Consider the following 18,136-nt stretch of genomic DNA (forward strand, 5'->3'; position numbering starts at 1 on the left):
GCCCTGCATGGACAAAGGCGAGCAGGTGGGGTGGTCTAGGGGTCCTGGGCTGAGGCTTTCTCCCTCCCCCTGCCCCCCACCCTGGGGTCTGAGAGGCCCTGTATCAGGGGCATCTCCTGGGTGCAACCTTTTCTGGAATCCCAGCCCCCTGACCTTGGGTGGTGACGCAGCACTCTGAGCTGGAGGACAGCGAACCTCTGCTGAGCGCTTTTGGACACTGTTTGGAGCACCTTTATTTTTTATTTTTTATTTATTTATTTATATTGCAATTCACATGCTCTACAATTTACCCGCTTAAAGTGTGCATTTCAGGTTGAGAACGTTCAAAAGATCATACAATCATCGCCATTCATTTCAGAACATTCTCCTCACCCCAACGAGAAGCCCCATCCCTATGGGCACTCTCCATTCTCCCCCCACTTCTCCTGCCCCTGACGCCGCTAGTCCACGTTCTGTCCCTCTGGACGGGCCTGTCCTGGACCTCTCATGTAAGTGGAATCCCACACTATGTGGTTTTTTTGTGGCTGGTTCATGAGAGGACTCACCGTTTCCAAGGTTCATCCTCGTGTGTGTGAGGGAGCTTCATTCCTTTTATGGCCCAATAATATCCTATGACGTGGCACACAGTAGGTGCTCAATATATGCTTTGGGTGGGTGGGACCTTGAGAAGGAGCCAGTTGGGATGCCTGGGTGGGGGCTGTGCCTGCCTTCTCTGTCTCCTCACTCTTGTCTCATGGAGCAGTCAGTCTGGAGCGGGGATGGGAGTCAGGACACCAGGATAAGATGAGGCGGCTCACAGTGGGGCCTAAATACTCCTAATCTGATGGAGCATTTACAGCCCTGCCCTAGGAGCCCCTACTCTGATAGGAGAGACAATCTCTGCCCTAAGAAGTTCCGAGACACAGCCTTGCCTCTTAAAACCCACAGTCTGATGAGAGAGGCATGGTCTTGACTTCGGAAGCCTCAGTCTGTTGGAGGAGACACGCGCATGCCTTAATAGGCCCCCAGTCTGATAGGGGAGGCATGGTTCTACCCTCTGAAGCATTCAGTCTGGTGGAGAAGGCATGGCTCTGATTTCAGGGGTTTCCTGTCTCTTGCGAGATACAGCCCTGCTTTTAGGGGCCCCTAGTCTAATGGAGGAGACAAGAGGCTATCCTTAGGAGTCTCAGTTGGATAGGGCGGGCATGGTCGAGCCTTCAAAGACACCTAGGTCTGATGGAGGAGACGTAGCTCTGTCGTCATGAGCGCCCGGTCTGAAGGGAGAGGCCCAGGCCCTAGAGGCTCTGTCTGCAGGAGTTGCAGGGGAGTGTGGTCATTAAAGGTGTAGCCTCAGAGCCTTGCGGTGGCAAGCCCGGGTCCCGTCCCCGGCTCACTCTGAGGCCCTGGCCCAGGAGCTTCCCGCCTCTGTAAAACCAGGCAATAACAGGGCATGTGTCTGAGGGCATGTGTCTGAGGGAGAGGCGGGTTTTGGTGCAGAGGGAGCTTGAGGCAGATCCTGGCACGCAGCTGAGCGTGGGAAACGAGGCGGCGGCCCGGGTCTTTGTGCAGCCCAGGCTCAGGCCGGGTGCGCTCTAGCAGGGCAGCCCACCCCCGAAAGTCCTGGTGCTGCGCAGCGGCCCCAGGGGCACTGATGGAGGAGGCTCTGCATGAGGCTGACAGCTCCCCGGGATGAAGGACATGGGGTGCGGTGCGGGGAAAGGGGGCTATCAGCGGCTATGGGGGAAGGGCAGGCTCTGGAGAGCGGGAGGGGTGCAGGAGGCTGAGGGGAGAGGTGGGTGGAGGCCCTGGAGGGTACACACACACACACACACACACACACACACACACACACAAGACCCTGATGCGTCACTAACCCTCTGCTTGCTCGCTTGACCCCAGGAACCCCCACGGGGAACTGGGGGCCAAGAGCAGAAGGGCTCCCAGTTCATAGGGTGGGAGAAGGAAGCATAAAAGCCTGCTGGGAGATAATTTGAAGACGGGTCCAGTGAGTTCCACTTCGCCCCCACCGAGTGCCCGGATGGCCTCAGGGGCTGGGGTCACTCTCGTCTACACAGCTACCCTCATAAAGCTCACAGGTGAAGGGGGACGAGGGATCGGGGTGTGGTCTGGGAAGTAGACCCTCCCCTGGCCTCCAATGACCTCCAACCCCCTAGTGGCCAGAGCCACGTGTGATCCCCTCTCCTTGAATGTGGCCGGAGCTGTGGCTTGCTTCCAACCAGGGGGACATGGCAAAGGTGAGGGGATGCCACTTCCCACAGACCCTTGTGCTGGCTTTATGGGGTCCGGCCGTCAGGGGGCCGTGTAGGTGAGCAGCTGAGGGCAGCCTTTGGCTCAGGGCCCGTGAGGAATGGCCAACAGCCACTCAAGCGAGCGTGGGAGCAGATCCAGCCCCGGGCGGGCCTTCCGATGAGACCACGGCCCTGCCCCAGGTGAGGGGCAGCTGCGCGAGACCCTGAGGCCAATGAACCCAGCAGATCCGCCCCCGGGCTCCTGTGTTTGCTGCTGCGCCCTTCTCAGGGACCTCCTCACACAGCAGTAGCTGATGCGGGCAGCGTGGGGGACAAGACACACGCCGTGATGGTGCCAACCCCCACCCCTGCTGTCTCCAGTGTGTGTTCGCCTCTCTTCAGAGCTTACTGTTCTGTTCAGATACGTCCACGATCTCCCCCCATCTTCCCAACATGACGTCACCATTAGGAGGTGGGACTATTGTTATTTTCTTTAGGGCATTATGGTCATAGGTTTTCCTTCAGTGTTGTAGCCCCAGTCCCTAAAACACATCTGTGCACAAAGTAGGTGCTCAAAAAAATTAATAAATGAAATAAAAAATTAAAATGTATAATAAATAATAAGTATATATTATATATAGTAATATCAAATTATATTATAAACTTCATGATATATATTAAACTATATACACATTTTAATATGTACTTTATAGATAAATGATATATGTACATATATATTTTTATTTTTATTTGGAGCGAGCAGCTTGCTGTGGGAAACTCCGAGGAGGGCGGCTGGCCGAGCTCGGCAGGGGTCTGGCGAGTGGCAAGGCTCCGCCCACGTTAGCTGTTATTGCTAAGGGGATCCTGCGGACTGCATCCCGCAGCTGGTGCCCGTTCTCAAGTGACCCTGGGCACAGAGCCGCGGGCATGGGGTGTGCCTGGGAATCGGGGTGAGGGCGGCGTCAGCACCTTCCCCTGGAGGCCGTGGGGAGCAGAGCAGGAAGAGCAGAGTGGGCGACCAGACGGGGGCTGGCAACCCTTCTCTATCTGGGACCCGATGGTAAACCTGACCTGTCGGCTCTGCCGCCGTGGAACAAAGCAGCCATACCTCGTACGCACACAAACGGGCAGGCTGCTGTGCCAATAAAACTTTATTCACAAAAATAGGCTGTGGGCCAGCTTTGGCCCGCCAATCATAGCTCACTGATCCGGGTTTCAGAACAGGATCCACGATCTTCAGCAAAGAACAGGGACAGCTGGCACGCACACACAGCCACAAAGTCCGGGAGCTCAGGAGATGGGCTGCGGGGATGCAGCAGAGTGAGCGGGCCCCACGCCTCCTCATCTCTCCCACAAGTGCTTCCGGGCCTGGATGCTCTCCTCCAGCCGCTGGTCTGAACAGCCCCATCCCGGGCAGCGCGCGCGCCTGACGATGCTGACTTTGACTTTGGGGAAGCGGGCTGGGCAGGCTGTGAAGTGCCCACAGCTGGCTCTCCGGCACGGGCACTGCTCTGTGTGCGGACTTCCACAGTGTAAATACTCCCACCACGGCCAAGGCGACCACAGAGAGGATGCTGCTGGGGGGACCTGGGGGGAGGGACGCACCAACCAGCAAGCCCAAGCCCGGGCCACCAACTGCATTTCAGAACTTGGGCCCCCTGGGGTCCTGTTTTCAGGGTGAGGTGGGGCCCCGGGGCCTGGCTGGATCCCAGTTGCCGCCTCCCAGCCATACCCGCCCAGAAGTCACTGCAGGAACGCGGATCCCGAGTGGGGGCTGCTCGGCTCCACACTCTGCCAGTGAGAAGCACAAAGGCGCATTCCCAGATGCCAAACAAATGTGAGTATGCGGGAGGGAGGGAGAGGAGGGCAGAGGCCGGCGACGCTGGGGCTGAGGGGGCGGGAGAGCAGAGCTGGGGGTCAGGAGTCTGGCAGGAGCACAGGACCTTCAACCAGAACGCTCTGGAGCGGGCGAGAACTATTCCAGAGCCGGAGTCGGGCAACCTTGAAACAACGTGAGCTCCGGCATTGATTTCCCGCCACGTGACCAGCGGCGGGACCCGCGATCTAGTGCCACGTAACAAATCGCCCCCAGATGCCCACCAATCAACGGACCTTTACCGTCTCTCAGCTTCCGAGAGCCAAGAGGCCGGATTAGCCACGTGTGGACCACAGAGGCCTGCCGGGAGCTGGGAGCTCTCCCAGGGATGCCACGGCCCCAAACGGAGGGCCAGGAGGGCGGCAGTGTCAGCTGGGGACCCCGAGGTCCCCGAGGGCCGGCAGGTGAGGGGAGAGGACAGAAACCGAGTCCCTTGGCCGCAGCCCTTGCTGGCCCTGCCTGCCGCAGAGGACTTCCGGGTTCGCCCAGTCACGCGTGGCTCTGGCTGGTGCTCTGGATGCGGGACCTTGACCTGGGGAAGGGCCTGGGGTCTCAGTTGCTGCCACTGCTGTCCTCGCTGTCCGAATAGGCCCCCAGCTGGCTCAGGGAGGAGGTGCCCGGCAACCGGGGTGCAGGGTCAGCTGCTTTGCTGCTCCGCACGGGCCCTGGGGGAGAGAGGAGAGCTGGTCCACCCGGCCTCAACCCCACGCCCCGGCTGGGGGCGCACCGCCCACCCCCCCAAGCCCCGAGAAGGGCCTGCTATCACCTGGTGGCCCCGAGGCACTGCGCTCCAGTGGGAGGGGGTGGGGGGCTGGGGGGTGCACACCTACCCTGGGAGGCGGGCGATGCCAGGCCCTGCCGGGTGCTGCAACCCAGGTCTGTTTTCTTCACCACGACTAGGCCCGACAGCTGGGGCCTGCTGCCAAGGGTGCCGACACTCCGTTCCCAGCTTTCTGCCTTCCTCTTGGCTTTTGGGGCCTGGGGGTGAGGGGGGACATGAGTGGGTGAACCGGCCCCAATCCCACCTTCTCCGGCACTTACACTTCCTGAATCACACCACGCCTTCTCCCCTCTGGGTCTTTATCCACGTCATTCCCTCCACCTGCAACGCCCCCTTTCCTCTAAGGCATCTGGTGAACTCCTACTCATCCTTCAACACCCCACCCAGGCATCAGCTCCTCTGAGAAACCTTTCTCTACAGTTTAAGATCATGTGGTCGAGCGAGTGCTGCATGTCCACGCCCTCAGTGGCCTCCACTGCCTCGGGACGTAACCCCCTCAACCGTGCTGGGGGTTCCTGTCGTGTTCACGACTGGGTCCACGGTGCCACAGACCACTCTTGGCACGAAGGTGCTCTACCGATGTGTTCGACGGAGTGAGGGAAAACGGAGGCTCCCACTTTGGGGACTAGCGAGGGGAAGGCAGAGAGGGGCTCAGGCCCATTTCCATCGGGCTCTTCAACTGTGCGGGCAGGGACCCCTTTTATCTGTTTTATGTTGAAACAGAGGAACCGGAATCCACGGCCTCAGGAGGTCCTGTCCGAGCTGGGAGCTGGAGCTGCCGGGGGCACGAGGGACGGGGCGCTGCCTTCGGGGCCGCCATCTGCGGGAGGAGGTAGGACGGACCAGCGAATAGATCGACAGCACGTCTGTCCTGACAGGTGGTGTGACCCGAGGAAAGACTTCAGTGTGGTGTGACAGCTGAGGGACAGCGGCCAGTCCGTAACGCGGTCGGGCCAGGTCTCCTCGGAGAGGGGCCGTGCGCTGCCATCAGACTGAGGAGTTAACAAGCAGAGAGACGTGAGGGACCGCGCTCCGAGCGCCGGAGCATGAGGCCAAGGCCTGGAGCGGGGACACCAGAGGGCTGGCTCGGCAGGAGCAGGGAGCATGGGAGGGGGACCCCGGAGGCGCGTGGCCGCACGTGGCCACCTGTGCACCGGCTGGGGCCCCTCGAGCGAGCACGGACAGGGACAGACGTGGTCCAGTGGGTTACAGAGAGAGACCAGCCATTCCAGCTGCCGCTTTCTGAACTGACCCACGTGGCCCCCACAGTGGGCCAGCACTAGCCCTCGTGAGCCTCCTCCCCAAGCCTGTGTCCGCCCGCGACACGCACTGCCACTAAGCAAAACCATGAACACGGGCGCCTCGGCGCGGAAGGGGACAGACGTCATGGCAAGGCTTTGGGAAGTCTCAATGGAACCGTGTGGTGCAAACAAAACAAGAAGCGCGTCCTCAAACCAGGTGCAAGGAAGACGCCTGGAACAGATGCGTGGGGGGAGCAGGGAACTGGGGGGAGACAGGGAACAGCAAAGGAACCCAGACTGCTCTCACGATGGGTCCGTTCTCCTCTTCCACGTGAAAGAAGAAAAGAGGAAATTTTAGACAATTCTGGGGGCGGTTTATTTAAGAAAGACAGCGTGAGACCTGTCAGCAGGGGACAGCACCTCAAGGAAAATGTCCTGGTTGTGTCTGAGAGTAAGGGATGGGCATGCACCACCCCGAGGGCCCATTCCCTCCCAGGACAGTCACGAGCCTCCTTGGAAACATGGCTGCGCCCCTCCCCCATAAAGACTACATTTCCCATCCTCCTCTGCAGCACCACGTGCTCAGGTGGCTGGGCTCTGACCAATGGCACGCGTGCCACTGCCAATGGATTATGTGGGATGGGAGCCCTGGCTGTCCTCCTCCCTGGCCGGGCCCTTGCCCCTGGCTAGGACGTGAAGGTGAAGCAGTGAGGGCAGCCCCCCCGGCCACCACCCCAGGCCACTAGAACCGAGAGCAGGACGCTGCCCGGGCCTGATGCTGTTCTCAGTGGCGGAGCACAACTTTTCAACAGAAAAGTCACCTCCAAGCAGTTAGAACAGCGTGACTGGGTCCGACCCAGCGGCTGAACCTGCATCTGGCTGGCAGGGACCACCAACACGTGAGAGCGAAAATAAAACATGGCTGGGGTGACCGCTACTTGTCATTTCTCGCTTTAGTGCCCCATCTTCGATTAACACGCCAGCATGGCCTTGACGGCCCTGGATGAGACGCTGTGCTGGAAAGTGCTAGCGGTCCACCTGCCAGATGCTCCTCCCTGCTCCCTGCTGCCAGCCCAGGGCCGGCAAGGGGTCCCAGCCCCCAGGCCCCCTGCAACTCACTAGTCCCGCTGTCGAGTACCTGGCGGGTACCCCTCCCAGCCCCACCCTGGCCAGAAGCCGCGACCCCAGAGCTGGGACCCACGCTCCAGGAGAGAGCAGACAGACAAGCTGCAAATGCCCGGGTCCCTGAGTGCTGGGAGCAGCGCGGCCTGCAAGTCCTGGCGGTCACCCCAGGGCTGCTATGGGGACGGAGAAACACACATCTGTGTCCCTAAGTCTCCGCGTCTGGGGGTGTTCCCATCTCAGTGGCTGAGCAGGGGCTGGCTGACTGCAGGCTCTGCAGACAAGGCTATCCTGGCACGCAGCCGGGCCTGCTGACGCACAGCCAGTCTCTGGCCGTTGGTGCCAGGCCTACCTCCCCCTCTCTGCTGCCCCCCAAAGCCCTTGGGGGATGCAGGCACACTCACCTCCTCCAGGATGGCGGTGGGCCTGGGCCGGACGGCCAGCCGTGGGGGGGCAGGAGCCGCCGCCTCCTCCTCCGAGTCAGAGTCCTCCAGCAGCCGGCGTCTGCGCGCCTCCTCCACCAAGGCCCTGTGGGATCGCCGTCCCCCAACAGGAGTGAGCGGGGCAGCGAGGGGCCCCCAGACTCCCAGCAATCCTCTCTGGCCACCCAGGGCGGCACGGTTAAGTGCCGGCCACTGGCCTCGGCCTGCCTTGGCTGGAACTCTGGCTGGGAGCTCCCCACACGACCGTCCCCTCGATGGACGCTGCGACCAGGACCACCCAGCGCCTGGTGCTCCGAAGGTGCTCCACGAGGACTCCGCTCTCCCTGTGCGCCATTCGCCGCCCGCCCCCCTGGAAACGCAGAAGCCGACCCGGGGCCCCGTTCAGATTCCGGAAGAGGGAGGAGGCGATGAGATGGAGACACGGAAGCAGAGGGAAGGTTCCAGGGCGGTCAGTGCCCTGCGGAAAGTGTGGACACAACAGGCCCGGGCCTGAGGGACCCCACCCTGCCGAGTCATCAAACCTGGGGGGTGATGCTGGTGACCCCGACACAGACCCCACGGGAGAGAAAGTGAGGTGTGGGGGAGCACGGGAAAGCCTCCTGCAGAAGGGCCGCCTGAAGGAGCCACGGAAGACCCGGAAGGGCGCCGCAGGCAGAGGCCTGAGCAAAGGCTGTGTGCGCCCGGGACGCCGCCCGCCCCGCTGGGAGCACTCACGCCGTCTCCCGCTCGTCCTCCTCCTGCTCCTGCTTCTGCCGCTCGTCCTCTGACAGCCGGTGCTGCCGCAGCATGGCCTCGAAGTCCACGTGGGCCTGCCGCTGGTTCAGGTCCTTGAGCTCCTGCAGGTTCTCTAGAACCTCCATCTCCAGCTTCGAGTCCTTGGTCCGGTTCTCCAGCACCTGGCGGGCAGGACCCAGGCTCAGTGCGCGGCTGCTGGGGCCGCGGGGGCGGGGGGGCGGCACCTGCCCGGGGAGGAGCCCCCACGCCCACCTGCACCCACACTGCCTGCGCAGGGGCCTCCTGCCCCGTCCCCTGGCTGCACCCATTCCCCAGCTCAGAGCGGAAAGGCGTCGGGACGGGGGCTGGTCTGCTGAGGCCGCCCCGCCGGTGTCTGGCCCAGGTCCGCCATGACACAGCAGTAAAAACAAAGAGCAGGGGCCTGGCTGGCTGTTGGAGGAACGTGCGACTCTTGATCTCTGGGCCAGGAGTTCGAACCCCACACTGGGTGCGCTGCTTACTTAAAAATAACAGTAACGAAGATTAAAAATGAGTCTGAGCAATCACGACGCGCCAGGCTGACACGTGGCCCTACGTGAGCTAGTTCCATCCCTGCGACAATGCCAGCCCGAGTCTCTGAGGCATGGGCAGGAAGCCTGCACTGGCCTCTTCGGGGCTGTTGGGACTGCGGCCAGAGGGAAGTGGCAGTCCCGAGGGTTTGAATACGTGTCCCCCAATTCTCTTGATGTTTCTCCCCTGAGAAAGCAGAGCCCCATTCCCCCTCCCGTGAGTGCGGGTGGGACTCCGGGCCCCGCTCTGAGCGAGGGGGTGTGAAGGGACAACAGCGTGTCCCTCTGATGGCGGGTCCTCCCGGCTCCTCCGGATGGCTGGCTCGTCATGCGGGGGTACAGATGCCCCGTGGCAAGGACGTGGCCAGCTGAGTCTTCAGAGATGCGGCCTCTGGAGAGACCCTGGACCCAAACCACCCAGCTCAGCTCCTCGGGCCTCCTGAGCCCCAGAAACTGGAGGACAGAAATGTCTGTAAAGGTGCAGTTCTGGGGTAACTCAGGCCATAAGCCCCCATGGTCATGTGGGTGGCCCAGGATGGACACGACCATGCAGGTCGCTGCCGGGACACAGTCCCCTCGGCAGAGCCTGCGTCCCTCCCTGCCGCTCTGCTCGCTGCGGAGAACCCCGCTTCAGGTCCGACATGCGGGCTCAGCAAACAGCCAGGAGCGGCATGGAGGGCCCAGGGATGGACGGGCTTTACGGGGGTGGGGGAGGCCGGAAGGAACACAGATGTCATTCCATTTCCGAGACAGACGGAAGAGGACGGTTTGTTTGAAGAGGGCCGGTCAGAGTTTCATCAAGCAGGGATTCCTGCGTTCGTGCTGGGGCCTGTCCCAAGAGACTCCCGTGTACAAACTCACTTAAGCCCCACACAAGCTCTGAGGCCGGTCATCGAAGCCATTTGATATACCAGGATTCTGAAGCCCAGAGAGGCCAAGGGCCTTGCCCAAGGTCACACAGCCAGGGAGCATTCAAGAGAACGTTTCCTTCCATGCTTCTGGTCTTCACAGCCACCGGTCATGGGTGTCCTCTGTGCAAATGGGGGGGAGCCGGCTGCAGGAAGCACCTCGCCTTCTCAAGTCTAACTTCCTGCCCCTTGGATTCGTTCTTCCCGGCTGCATGACCGTCTGTCCCCAGCTCCACAGCTTCAAACCACAGGGCTCTCGCTGTCCCCTGGCTGGTGTGGGTCCCAGGCCCAGTGCGGCGTGGCTGGTTCTCCGACAAGGCCTCCAGAAGCGAAATCAGGGGCTGGGGGTCTCGCCCGAGGCCTGGCCTGGCTCGGACTACTGGCAGAGTCTTCTTCCTTCTGGCTGTGGGACTGAGGTCCCCGCGTTCTTGCTGGCTATTGACAGGGGGCCACACGGGCCCCCACTCTAGGCCGGCTCCTTCACACCGCTAACGTCCTCTAGACCCAGACAGAGGGCTCAGGTGAGAGGTCCGGCCCGCTGGACAGCCTCCCTCTCCCGAGGTTGACCGTGACCCAACGTCACCACCTGATCGCAGGTGTGAGATTCCTGCATGCGCACCCTGGGGGCTGCACGGGGGTGTGGCCAGGGGTGGGCTCCTGGGACCACTTCGGGGCTCTGCCGACCACACCTGCCCGCCCCACCGCCCGGCCCGGCCGAGGCAGGAAGCGGCACCGGCCTCACCTTCATGGGGTTGTTGAGCTCCTCGTCCTCCCGCTCCTTCTGGACCCTTTTCTCCTCCTCCTCCAGGAGCTTCTCCGCCTGGAAGTTCCGTGTGGCTCCGTGCTCCATGGTGTAGTCGGTGTTCTCGGGGTCCGTCTGCAAGGGAGAACGGGCAGATGTCAGTCTTACGGCCCTGGGCACAGGAGCTTCTGCTGGCCAGCAGCCGGCCGCCGGGGCGCCTCCTCTCCGCGCCTCACCCCTGCTCGTCCCCTTCTGGGTCTTTTTAACTTGAAGATTGATTTACTTTAGAGAGAGAGTGAGAGCATGAGCCAGAGGGCCGAGGAGGGCGGAGAGAGCGTCTCCAGCAGACGCCCCCACCCCGAGGGCCGAGCCCAACACGGAGCCTGACCCAGCACTTGACCTCACGACGCTGAGATCGAGGCCTGAACTGAAGCCAAGAGTTGGGACCCTCAAACACTGCGCAACGTCCCCCGGTCGCCCCACTTGTCTTGTCTCAATGCCTGGGTTGGACACTACTTTCTAGTGCCCCCTCTGCACCTGCCCGCTGCCTCCCTCCGACCTCTGCCCGACCGCGAATGCGAGTCTCCGGGCCTTTGCACGTGCCCCGTCTTCCTGTCTGCTGTGTGTGCGCACACGTGTTCACGGTTTCTCGTATTCATAAATCACGTATCAGTACATACAGAGCGTGCTCCTATATGCACTTCTAGAAAGCAGGGCGGAAACACAAGCTCGCATCCCAGACGAGACCCTGGAGCGCCGAGTCGGAATCAGGGGAAACAGGGAAACCCACACGGTGAGTGGCTCATGGTTAACAGTGATATTCAGGGTCGGTTTCTCGCTGTGACAGAGACAGAGGCACCGCGGGTGCGGAGGATGTGGACAGGAGGGGAAGCGGGCGAGGGTCAGGCAGGATCCTCGGTGCCAGCCCCGCGGCCTTGCTGTGGGTGAGGAGGTAGCCCCGATACGGAGCGCGTTACAAGAAGAGAAAGTGTGAGGACAACGGGGATCCCGTGTCCCGGAAACCACACGAGCGCCTCCCGAGCGTTTGTCTCCAGGCTCAGGGCTGGCCGGGCGGCGGGAGCAGCAGGCGGACTTCCGGCGCCGGCCCCCCAGTTCTGAGTTCTGTGTCCACGATGTGTGGGCGCAGGGACCCGTGACCCACATGTGCAGCCCCGGCTACTTAATCGCCCGAAGTTCTTCAGCGGGACAGCCGACTGCTCCGTCTTGCCGGAGATCCTCTAGTCTTTAAAAATTAGCATCTATTTGTAAATATCGTAAAATCGTCAATATCACAGAAACACATACGTTATCACTGCCATTCAGGAAAAACAGAGATCATTTTCCGGAAAGGACCCAAGTGTCCATCCAGGGGACAGAGGGCGGCGTGTGTGTGTGCCCACACGGGAACGTGACTGAGCGTGAGGCAGGAGGAGCCCCACCACACGCCCTGGTCGGGGGAACCCGGACCCACACCAGGAGACGCGCACGAGGACAGGGCGCAGGGCACCCCGTATGAGAACCATCGTGACGGGCACGTCCGCAGGCGGAGCGCAGACGGGGGCTCCTGGGGGGGGCCCAATGGGGACCGACTGCTAATGGTTACGGGGCTCCTTTTGGGGGTGACGGAAATTTCTTGGAACTGGGCACAGGGTCAGCTTAGTCCTCTGTGAGCACACTAAGTGCCACCGAATCAGACACCGTACATGGTACGTGAATCCCATCTCACTACAGATGTTTAAAAAAGTACTCCAAGGGGGCGCCTGGGGGGCTCAGGTCATGATCCCAGGGTCCTGGGATCGAGCCCCACATGAGGCTCCCTGCTCAGCGGGAGCCTGCTTCTCCCTCTCCCACTCCCCCTGCTTGTGTCCCCTCTCTCGCTGTGTCTCTGTCAAAAAAAAAAAAAGGGACCCCAAATAGGGGTACCCAGGGCGGGGAGTGGGGCCCAGTCGGTTGAGCATCTGACTCTTGACTTCGGCTCAGGTCATGATCTCCGTGTGGTGAGATTGAGCCCCTCACCGGGATCATGGCCAGCAAGGGTCTGCTTGAGATTTTCTCTCCCTCTGCCCCTCCCAGCCCTCGGCTTGTGCACCTGCTCACTCGCCCTTAAATACCTAAATCTCTTTTAAAAAAGTAATCAAAATATGTCATTCTTTCAACATCCTTTCTTTATACCCAAAAGGAAAAGAGTTAGGTAAAAAGAAATTCCGGCAGAACGTAAGGTCCCCGGCCGCTCCCCCAAATTCTCAACACGGTCGTGACCATGACCGGCCATGTGCCACGGTGCGGTCTGCTCCCTGAATCCCATGTCGTTGCACACCCGGGCCTTTGTACATAATGCCGCCGGAAACAAGCCTGTCTCCTGGGGACGGGGTGACACGGGAGCTCCATGGAGAGAGAGGACGGGAGGAGGGAGCCCCCGCGGGAAGGACCCGCTGGCAGGGCTGGTGTCTACCTTGAAGGTGATCTCTGCCAGGCACCGCGTGCACTTGATGTAGAAGCGGAAGATGGGCAGGCCCAGGTAGGCCTCGTTCTGCACCGTCTCCTTGCGCGCGTTGAACTTCTTGCCCTTGTAGATGTACTCTCCGCACGTCTTACACCTGCGGGGCAGGACAGAGGGACTCAAGCCACCCCAGCACCCTGGTTCCTCCCGGCATTCTGGCAGGTGGCTGCTGGCATACCCCCCGGGACAGGGAGCTCCCTCCCTCCTGAAGCAGCCTGCCTCAGAGTTCCCCAACCTAGCACACGCTTTTCTAGTATGTGCCTGGCCCTTGGCCCCCGGGTCCCCTGCTGGGGAAGCACCCAGACGACCCAGACCTGCTGAGACTTGCCTGTCACACACTCGCAATGGCCTGGCTGGCGCTCGGGGGGTATCTTGTTCCCCACAGGGTCCCCCATTTTGCCAAGGCCCTGGCACACAGCAGGTGCCCAAAAGGATTGCTGAACTTTAAAAATGAGTGAGTGAAGGACAGAAATGGACCAATGACATGCAAACACAAACTGAGTTTCACCGAACGAGGGGTCTGATGACCAGGTGTTTGACTTCAACACGCTAAAACGTGAAAAAAGCACGAGGCTCGGAACCTGTAAGACACGGTAATTGTGAAGCCGTACAAAGGCCAAGATCTGGGGATGGTGAGGGAGGGGGAATTATGGAAGGGGTCAGACGGGGGGGTCACAGGGAACTCTCGGGGAGTGAGGGTTTTTCCAAGATTTTACTAAAATAGTTTTTTGAAACATGTATTTTTAGAACTTGTTATTTTTTACATTAATCTCTACACCTAACATGGGGCTTGAACTCGTGACCCTGAGATCAAGAGGGTCGACCAGCTGAGCCAGCCAGGTGTCCCTGAGAGGGTGGGGTTTAACCAAGACCTGTGGGGTGAAGAGCTGGCCAGGTGAAAGCAGAAGGAATAATGATCCAGGCAGAAGGAACGGCCTGTGCAAAGGTCCTGGGGTATGAAGAAGTGTGCCTGCTGGAGGCGGGGAAAGAGTACACCGGGTCCCATCTCTGCACTCACACTTATAACCCACAATTGAGATCTTGAGGTGGACACTGGATGGGAGCTCGGAGTCGGGGGTGTTAATCCTGATCTGGGAGGAAAGCGAGGGTCAGCACAGTCCTGCACTCGCTGGGTTGACGTCTCAGTGCCGGGGATGAGCCACTCTCTGGGGATGTCAGGCACCAGGTGTGTCTGCCACAAATGATGTAGGAGGCCATGTGATGGGCCACGTGGGGAGTCATACGGGGGGACACTCACCTCATGTTGAAGGGAGCCATCAGCCGCACCACGTACTGCCGATCCTTGGGGAGCTTGAGTTTGGGGATCTTTGACGGGTCAAAGTCGGGCGGGTAGTATTTCTGTGGGAAGTGAAAGTTTCAGGGGAGCTGTCCCGGGCACAATAGCAGGCCAGGGGGAGAGGGAGGAGCTCTGGGGAGCTTGCCCAAATCCCCAGGACCATCCTGTGGCTCCTAGGACTCCACATACACTTGTCCTTCTGGCTACCACTTACTATGGTGAAAGGACGCAGGGACCTATCAGCAGAGGGAAAAGGTGTGTGGGAGCAGGTCTGGGAGACCAGGCACTTGCTTCCCGAGTCTGCTCCCCCGGAATCACACAGGATGTGTTAATTACCCCACGGAGGAGATGACCACACATGGGAGATGGCGTCTCCTAGAAGCTCACAGGGAGCCTGGGGCTCTCATGGCCTCGCAGCTTCCAACATTCTAGACCCGGAAGGAGGTCGGGCGCTCTGCATGATCCGTGTTGCTCATAGGGAGGGTGTAAGCCCTCGAACCATCCTGAGACTCCGGTTCCCGGGTGCCAGCCAAGGTCCCACCTGGCACGCCAGCCGTTCCAAGGACTGCAGCCTCAGGCTGCCGTGCTAGCTGCTCCCACACAGGAGCCTCAGCGGGAGACCCGCAGGAGACAGGTGTGGATCTGGGAACACAGCTCCGCGGATAATCCGAAAATAAAGCAGTCCGTGTGCTGAGCACCCGCACGGGGCACTTCATAGCTCTTGCCTCAGAGAACCCTTGCAGAGCCCCATGGAGGCAGAGCGACGGGCCCCCATCACAGAGGGTAAACTGAGCCCCGGGAAGGACACGGCTCTGGGGAGGTGCAGCGAGGTCCGCGGGGTCAGGAGTCCGGGTTACAAGGCCGGGGGCCCGGGTTCGAGTCCTCCACTCCCTGGCTATTCCCCGCCTCTGGGGCCTCAGCGGGCCCGTCCGCCCGCACGCTGGGATGAGCAGGGGCCGGCGCGGCAGCCCCGGGAACCGACGGGGAGAGCCGGCTGCCGGCTGGGTCGCCAGGGCCCGAGGACTCCCGCGCACACGGAGTCCAGCACCTGTCCCGGGCTGTGAGGACGCCGGCGCCGGACCCCTAACCCGAGTGCGGGAGAGCCGAGAGCGCGGCGCCGCGGGAGCCGCACCGGCCCGGCCGCTCACACCTGGGCCCCTGGCCCGGCACGCGGGGCTTACACACTCCCACAACGGGGCGCTCACTCCCCTACGCGGAGCACACACGCCCCCGGGGGCCGCGCGCAGGGACTCGGAGCTCGGGGGCCGCATGCCGCCTTCCGAGCCCCACCGGATTCCCCACAGAGTCGGGAGAAGCCGAGGCGGCCGGGAGAGGCGTCCCCCGCCCCTGCCAGCCCAGCCGAAGAGCTGAGCCAAAACCCCGCAAGAAACGCGACGCCCGGGACCCTGGGGGCGGGGCCTCAGGCGCCTGAAGGAGGAGCGAACGGCAACACGGCCGGGACGGACCCACCCCCCCAAGGGATGTGACTGGCTAGCTCCCTCCGGCACACCCAATCAGGAGAAGCTCTGGGGCAAACATTCAGCTCCGCCCCGAAAGGAAGCAAGGGCCCACCCCTCACGGAAGGTAATTGGGAGGTGTCTGAAAGCCCCGCCCCGCGGAAGACCGTTGGCGAAGAGAAAAAGGTTCCAATAGGAGAGCACAGGAAACCCACCTAGGCCGGAGCTCCGAGGTGTCCCGCCCCGGGTAGAAAGCCTAGTCACAAAGCACTTACGTTTAAAACTTTTCGCTCCGACATCTTTGCCGCCTACTTGTCTCTAAAGCACGAGAAGAACGCTTAAGCTCCGTGTTCTTCGAACTTCTCTGACCGTCCCTTGTATTTCCGCTATCGTCACTTCCTCCGCGCTATTATTGGTAAGAGCATAGCACGCCCCGTCTCATTGGCTCTGGCCCCTGCCTGTCAAGATCCGAGTCCGGCTACCTTCCCTTCCGATTTGCACCCTCGCGAGATTGCTCCAAAGGTTCCGGGGATCGGCTGATTTGAAGATCGGGGGAGGTCCTGCGCCCCCTAGAGGTGAGCAGCCGCTCACAAAAATGCCGTCGTGGCGCGCCGTGGCCGCTGCTCGCGATGTTCCCTGTTCTTTTCTCCTTTCTGGAGCGAAAACGGCGGCTGTCATTGAGTGTTTACTCTGTGTGCTGGGCTGCGTGTTCCTGTGTCCCTAGCGTGCACCTGGGGCCAGGGACAGCTCCCACGGACTACGCATGTCCACAGAGGAGCAGCCTGGACGCCCTCCCGCACGTTTGCCTGGAGTCCGGGGAAGAGACTCATAGACCAGCTCCCGCACCCACCTACCCTGCACATGCATTCCAACTCCCGCACCTACCCGCCCTAGAGTGTGCACGCACCAGCTCCCGCCCCCACCCGCCCTGCGTGTGCACGCACCAGCTCCCGCCCCCACCCGCCCTGCGTGTGCACGCACCAGCTCCCGCCCCCACCCGCCCTGCGTGTGCACGCACCAGCTCCCGCCCCCACCTCCTCTGCGTGTGTACGCACTAACTCCCTCAGCCACCTTCCCTGCACATGCACCCCAGCTCCCACACCCACCCGTCCTGCACTTGCATGCACCTGCTCCTGCACCCACCTGCCCTGCACGTGCACCCCAGCTCCCACACCCACCCGCCCTGCACGTGCAACAGAGCAGTGTTGGGACAGTGGGCATCCAAGATGGTGTGTGAGCTTCCCCGTTGGTGTTGGAAGGTTACCGCCAGCTCGCAGGTCCACACAAGTTTATTATGCTATGGTTTGCAGGTCAGGAGTGTAAAGTTGGGGCATTTGGGTGGCTCAGTGGCTTAGGCGTGGGACTGGATCTCAGCTCAGATCATGATCTCAGGGTCCTGAGATCCAGCCCTGCGTTAGCGTGGAGCCTGCTTGAGATGTCCCTCTCCCTCTGTCCTTCTCCTTTTGTGTGTTTTCTCTCTCCCGCCCTCTTTCTCTCTCGGGCTGGAGCGGAGAGAAGTCTAGGGTGGAAGGGAAGAGGCTCCAGGGCGGAATCTGTTTCCTTGACCTTCCCAGCTTCCAGGGTCTGCCCACAGGCCACAAACTGCCCATGGATTTTTCTCCTGCCTTCAGTCCTGGTGTCTTTGGTCCTCAACCCCTGCCCCCTGCCACCCCTCCCCCAGCAAGAGAAATTGTCCCAAGCTCATGTCCTATTTGCCTCCACCCAGGCAGCTTTTCAGAAGGTAGGTGAACTCAACTCCTAAACTCACCCCTTCTCAGGCAGAGCCCTGCCCCCAGCCCCAGGATTCCTCCAGCCCCAGGCTCTGCCTCTGGTCCAGCCCTGACCCCATCCGTGGGAGTGGGGATTCGCTGTGTGTGTCTTACTTCATCCTGGTCTCATCTGGGTCTACTGAAAGGAGGAGGGTCAGCAGGTTAGGCATCTGCCTTTGGCTCAGGACATGATCCCAGGGTCCTGGGATCCATCGTGCTCCTTGCTCAGTAAGGAGCCTGCTTCTCCCTCTGCACCCCGCCCCCCACTGGAGCTCACTCTCTCAAATAAATAAATAAATAATTTTAATTTTTAAAAAAGATTTTATTTATTTGACAGAGAAAGGGACAGCGAGAGAGGGAGCACAAAGCAGGGGGAGTGGGAGAGGGAGAAGAAGGCTTCCGGCTGAACAGGGAGCCTGATGCAGGGGCTCGATGCCAGGACCACGAGATCATGACCTGAGCCAAAGGCAGACGCTTAACGACTGAGCC

General features: G+C 61.0%; 1 protein-coding gene across 4 annotated transcripts; it reads right to left on the reverse strand.

The window, feature by feature from the left end:
* Window positions 1-3,361: 3,361 nt before the first annotated feature.
* On the reverse strand, window positions 3,362-16,296 carry YJU2 (YJU2 splicing factor homolog). 4 transcript variants are annotated; one of them, XM_044254534.1, is made up of 8 exons: window positions 16,154-16,293; window positions 14,383-14,483; window positions 13,077-13,221; window positions 10,625-10,759; window positions 8,406-8,587; window positions 7,653-7,776; window positions 4,935-5,082; window positions 3,362-4,769 (listed from the first exon to the last, which is right to left on the reverse strand). In XM_044254534.1, exons 1-8 carry the CDS (start codon window positions 16,175-16,177, stop codon window positions 4,657-4,659), a joined length of 972 nt encoding a protein of 323 aa, XP_044110469.1. In that variant the 5' UTR covers window positions 16,178-16,293; the 3' UTR covers window positions 3,362-4,656. The 4 variants fall into 4 exon arrangements, with proteins under 4 accessions (XP_044110469.1, XP_044110470.1, XP_044110471.1 ...); XM_044254535.1 differs by lacking the exon at window positions 16,154-16,293 and adding an exon at window positions 14,758-15,468; XM_044254536.1 differs by lacking the exon at window positions 3,362-4,769 and having other exon boundaries at window positions 5,014-5,877; window positions 16,154-16,296.
* Window positions 16,297-18,136: the final 1,840 nt, after the last annotated feature.

Source organism: Neovison vison, chromosome 6 (assembly GCF_020171115.1).
Source record: "Neovison vison isolate M4711 chromosome 6, ASM_NN_V1, whole genome shotgun sequence".
NCBI classification, from domain to species: Eukaryota; Metazoa; Chordata; class Mammalia; order Carnivora; family Mustelidae; genus Neogale; species Neogale vison.

Bases quoted from the DNA above. Each gene is read 5' to 3' on its own strand.
- YJU2 (XM_044254534.1), bottom strand. From the start codon at position 16,177: ATGTCGGAGCGAAAAGTTTTAAAC. The intron at 7,777-8,405 runs GTGAGTGCTCCC...GCGATCCCACAG, and splicing joins GAGGACGAGCGGGAGACGGC to GGCCTTGGTGGAGGAGGCGC. The intron at 4,770-4,934 runs GTAGGTGTGCAC...TCTCTCCCCCAG, and splicing joins GGCATCGCCCGCCTCCCAGG to GGCCCGTGCGGAGCAGCAAA.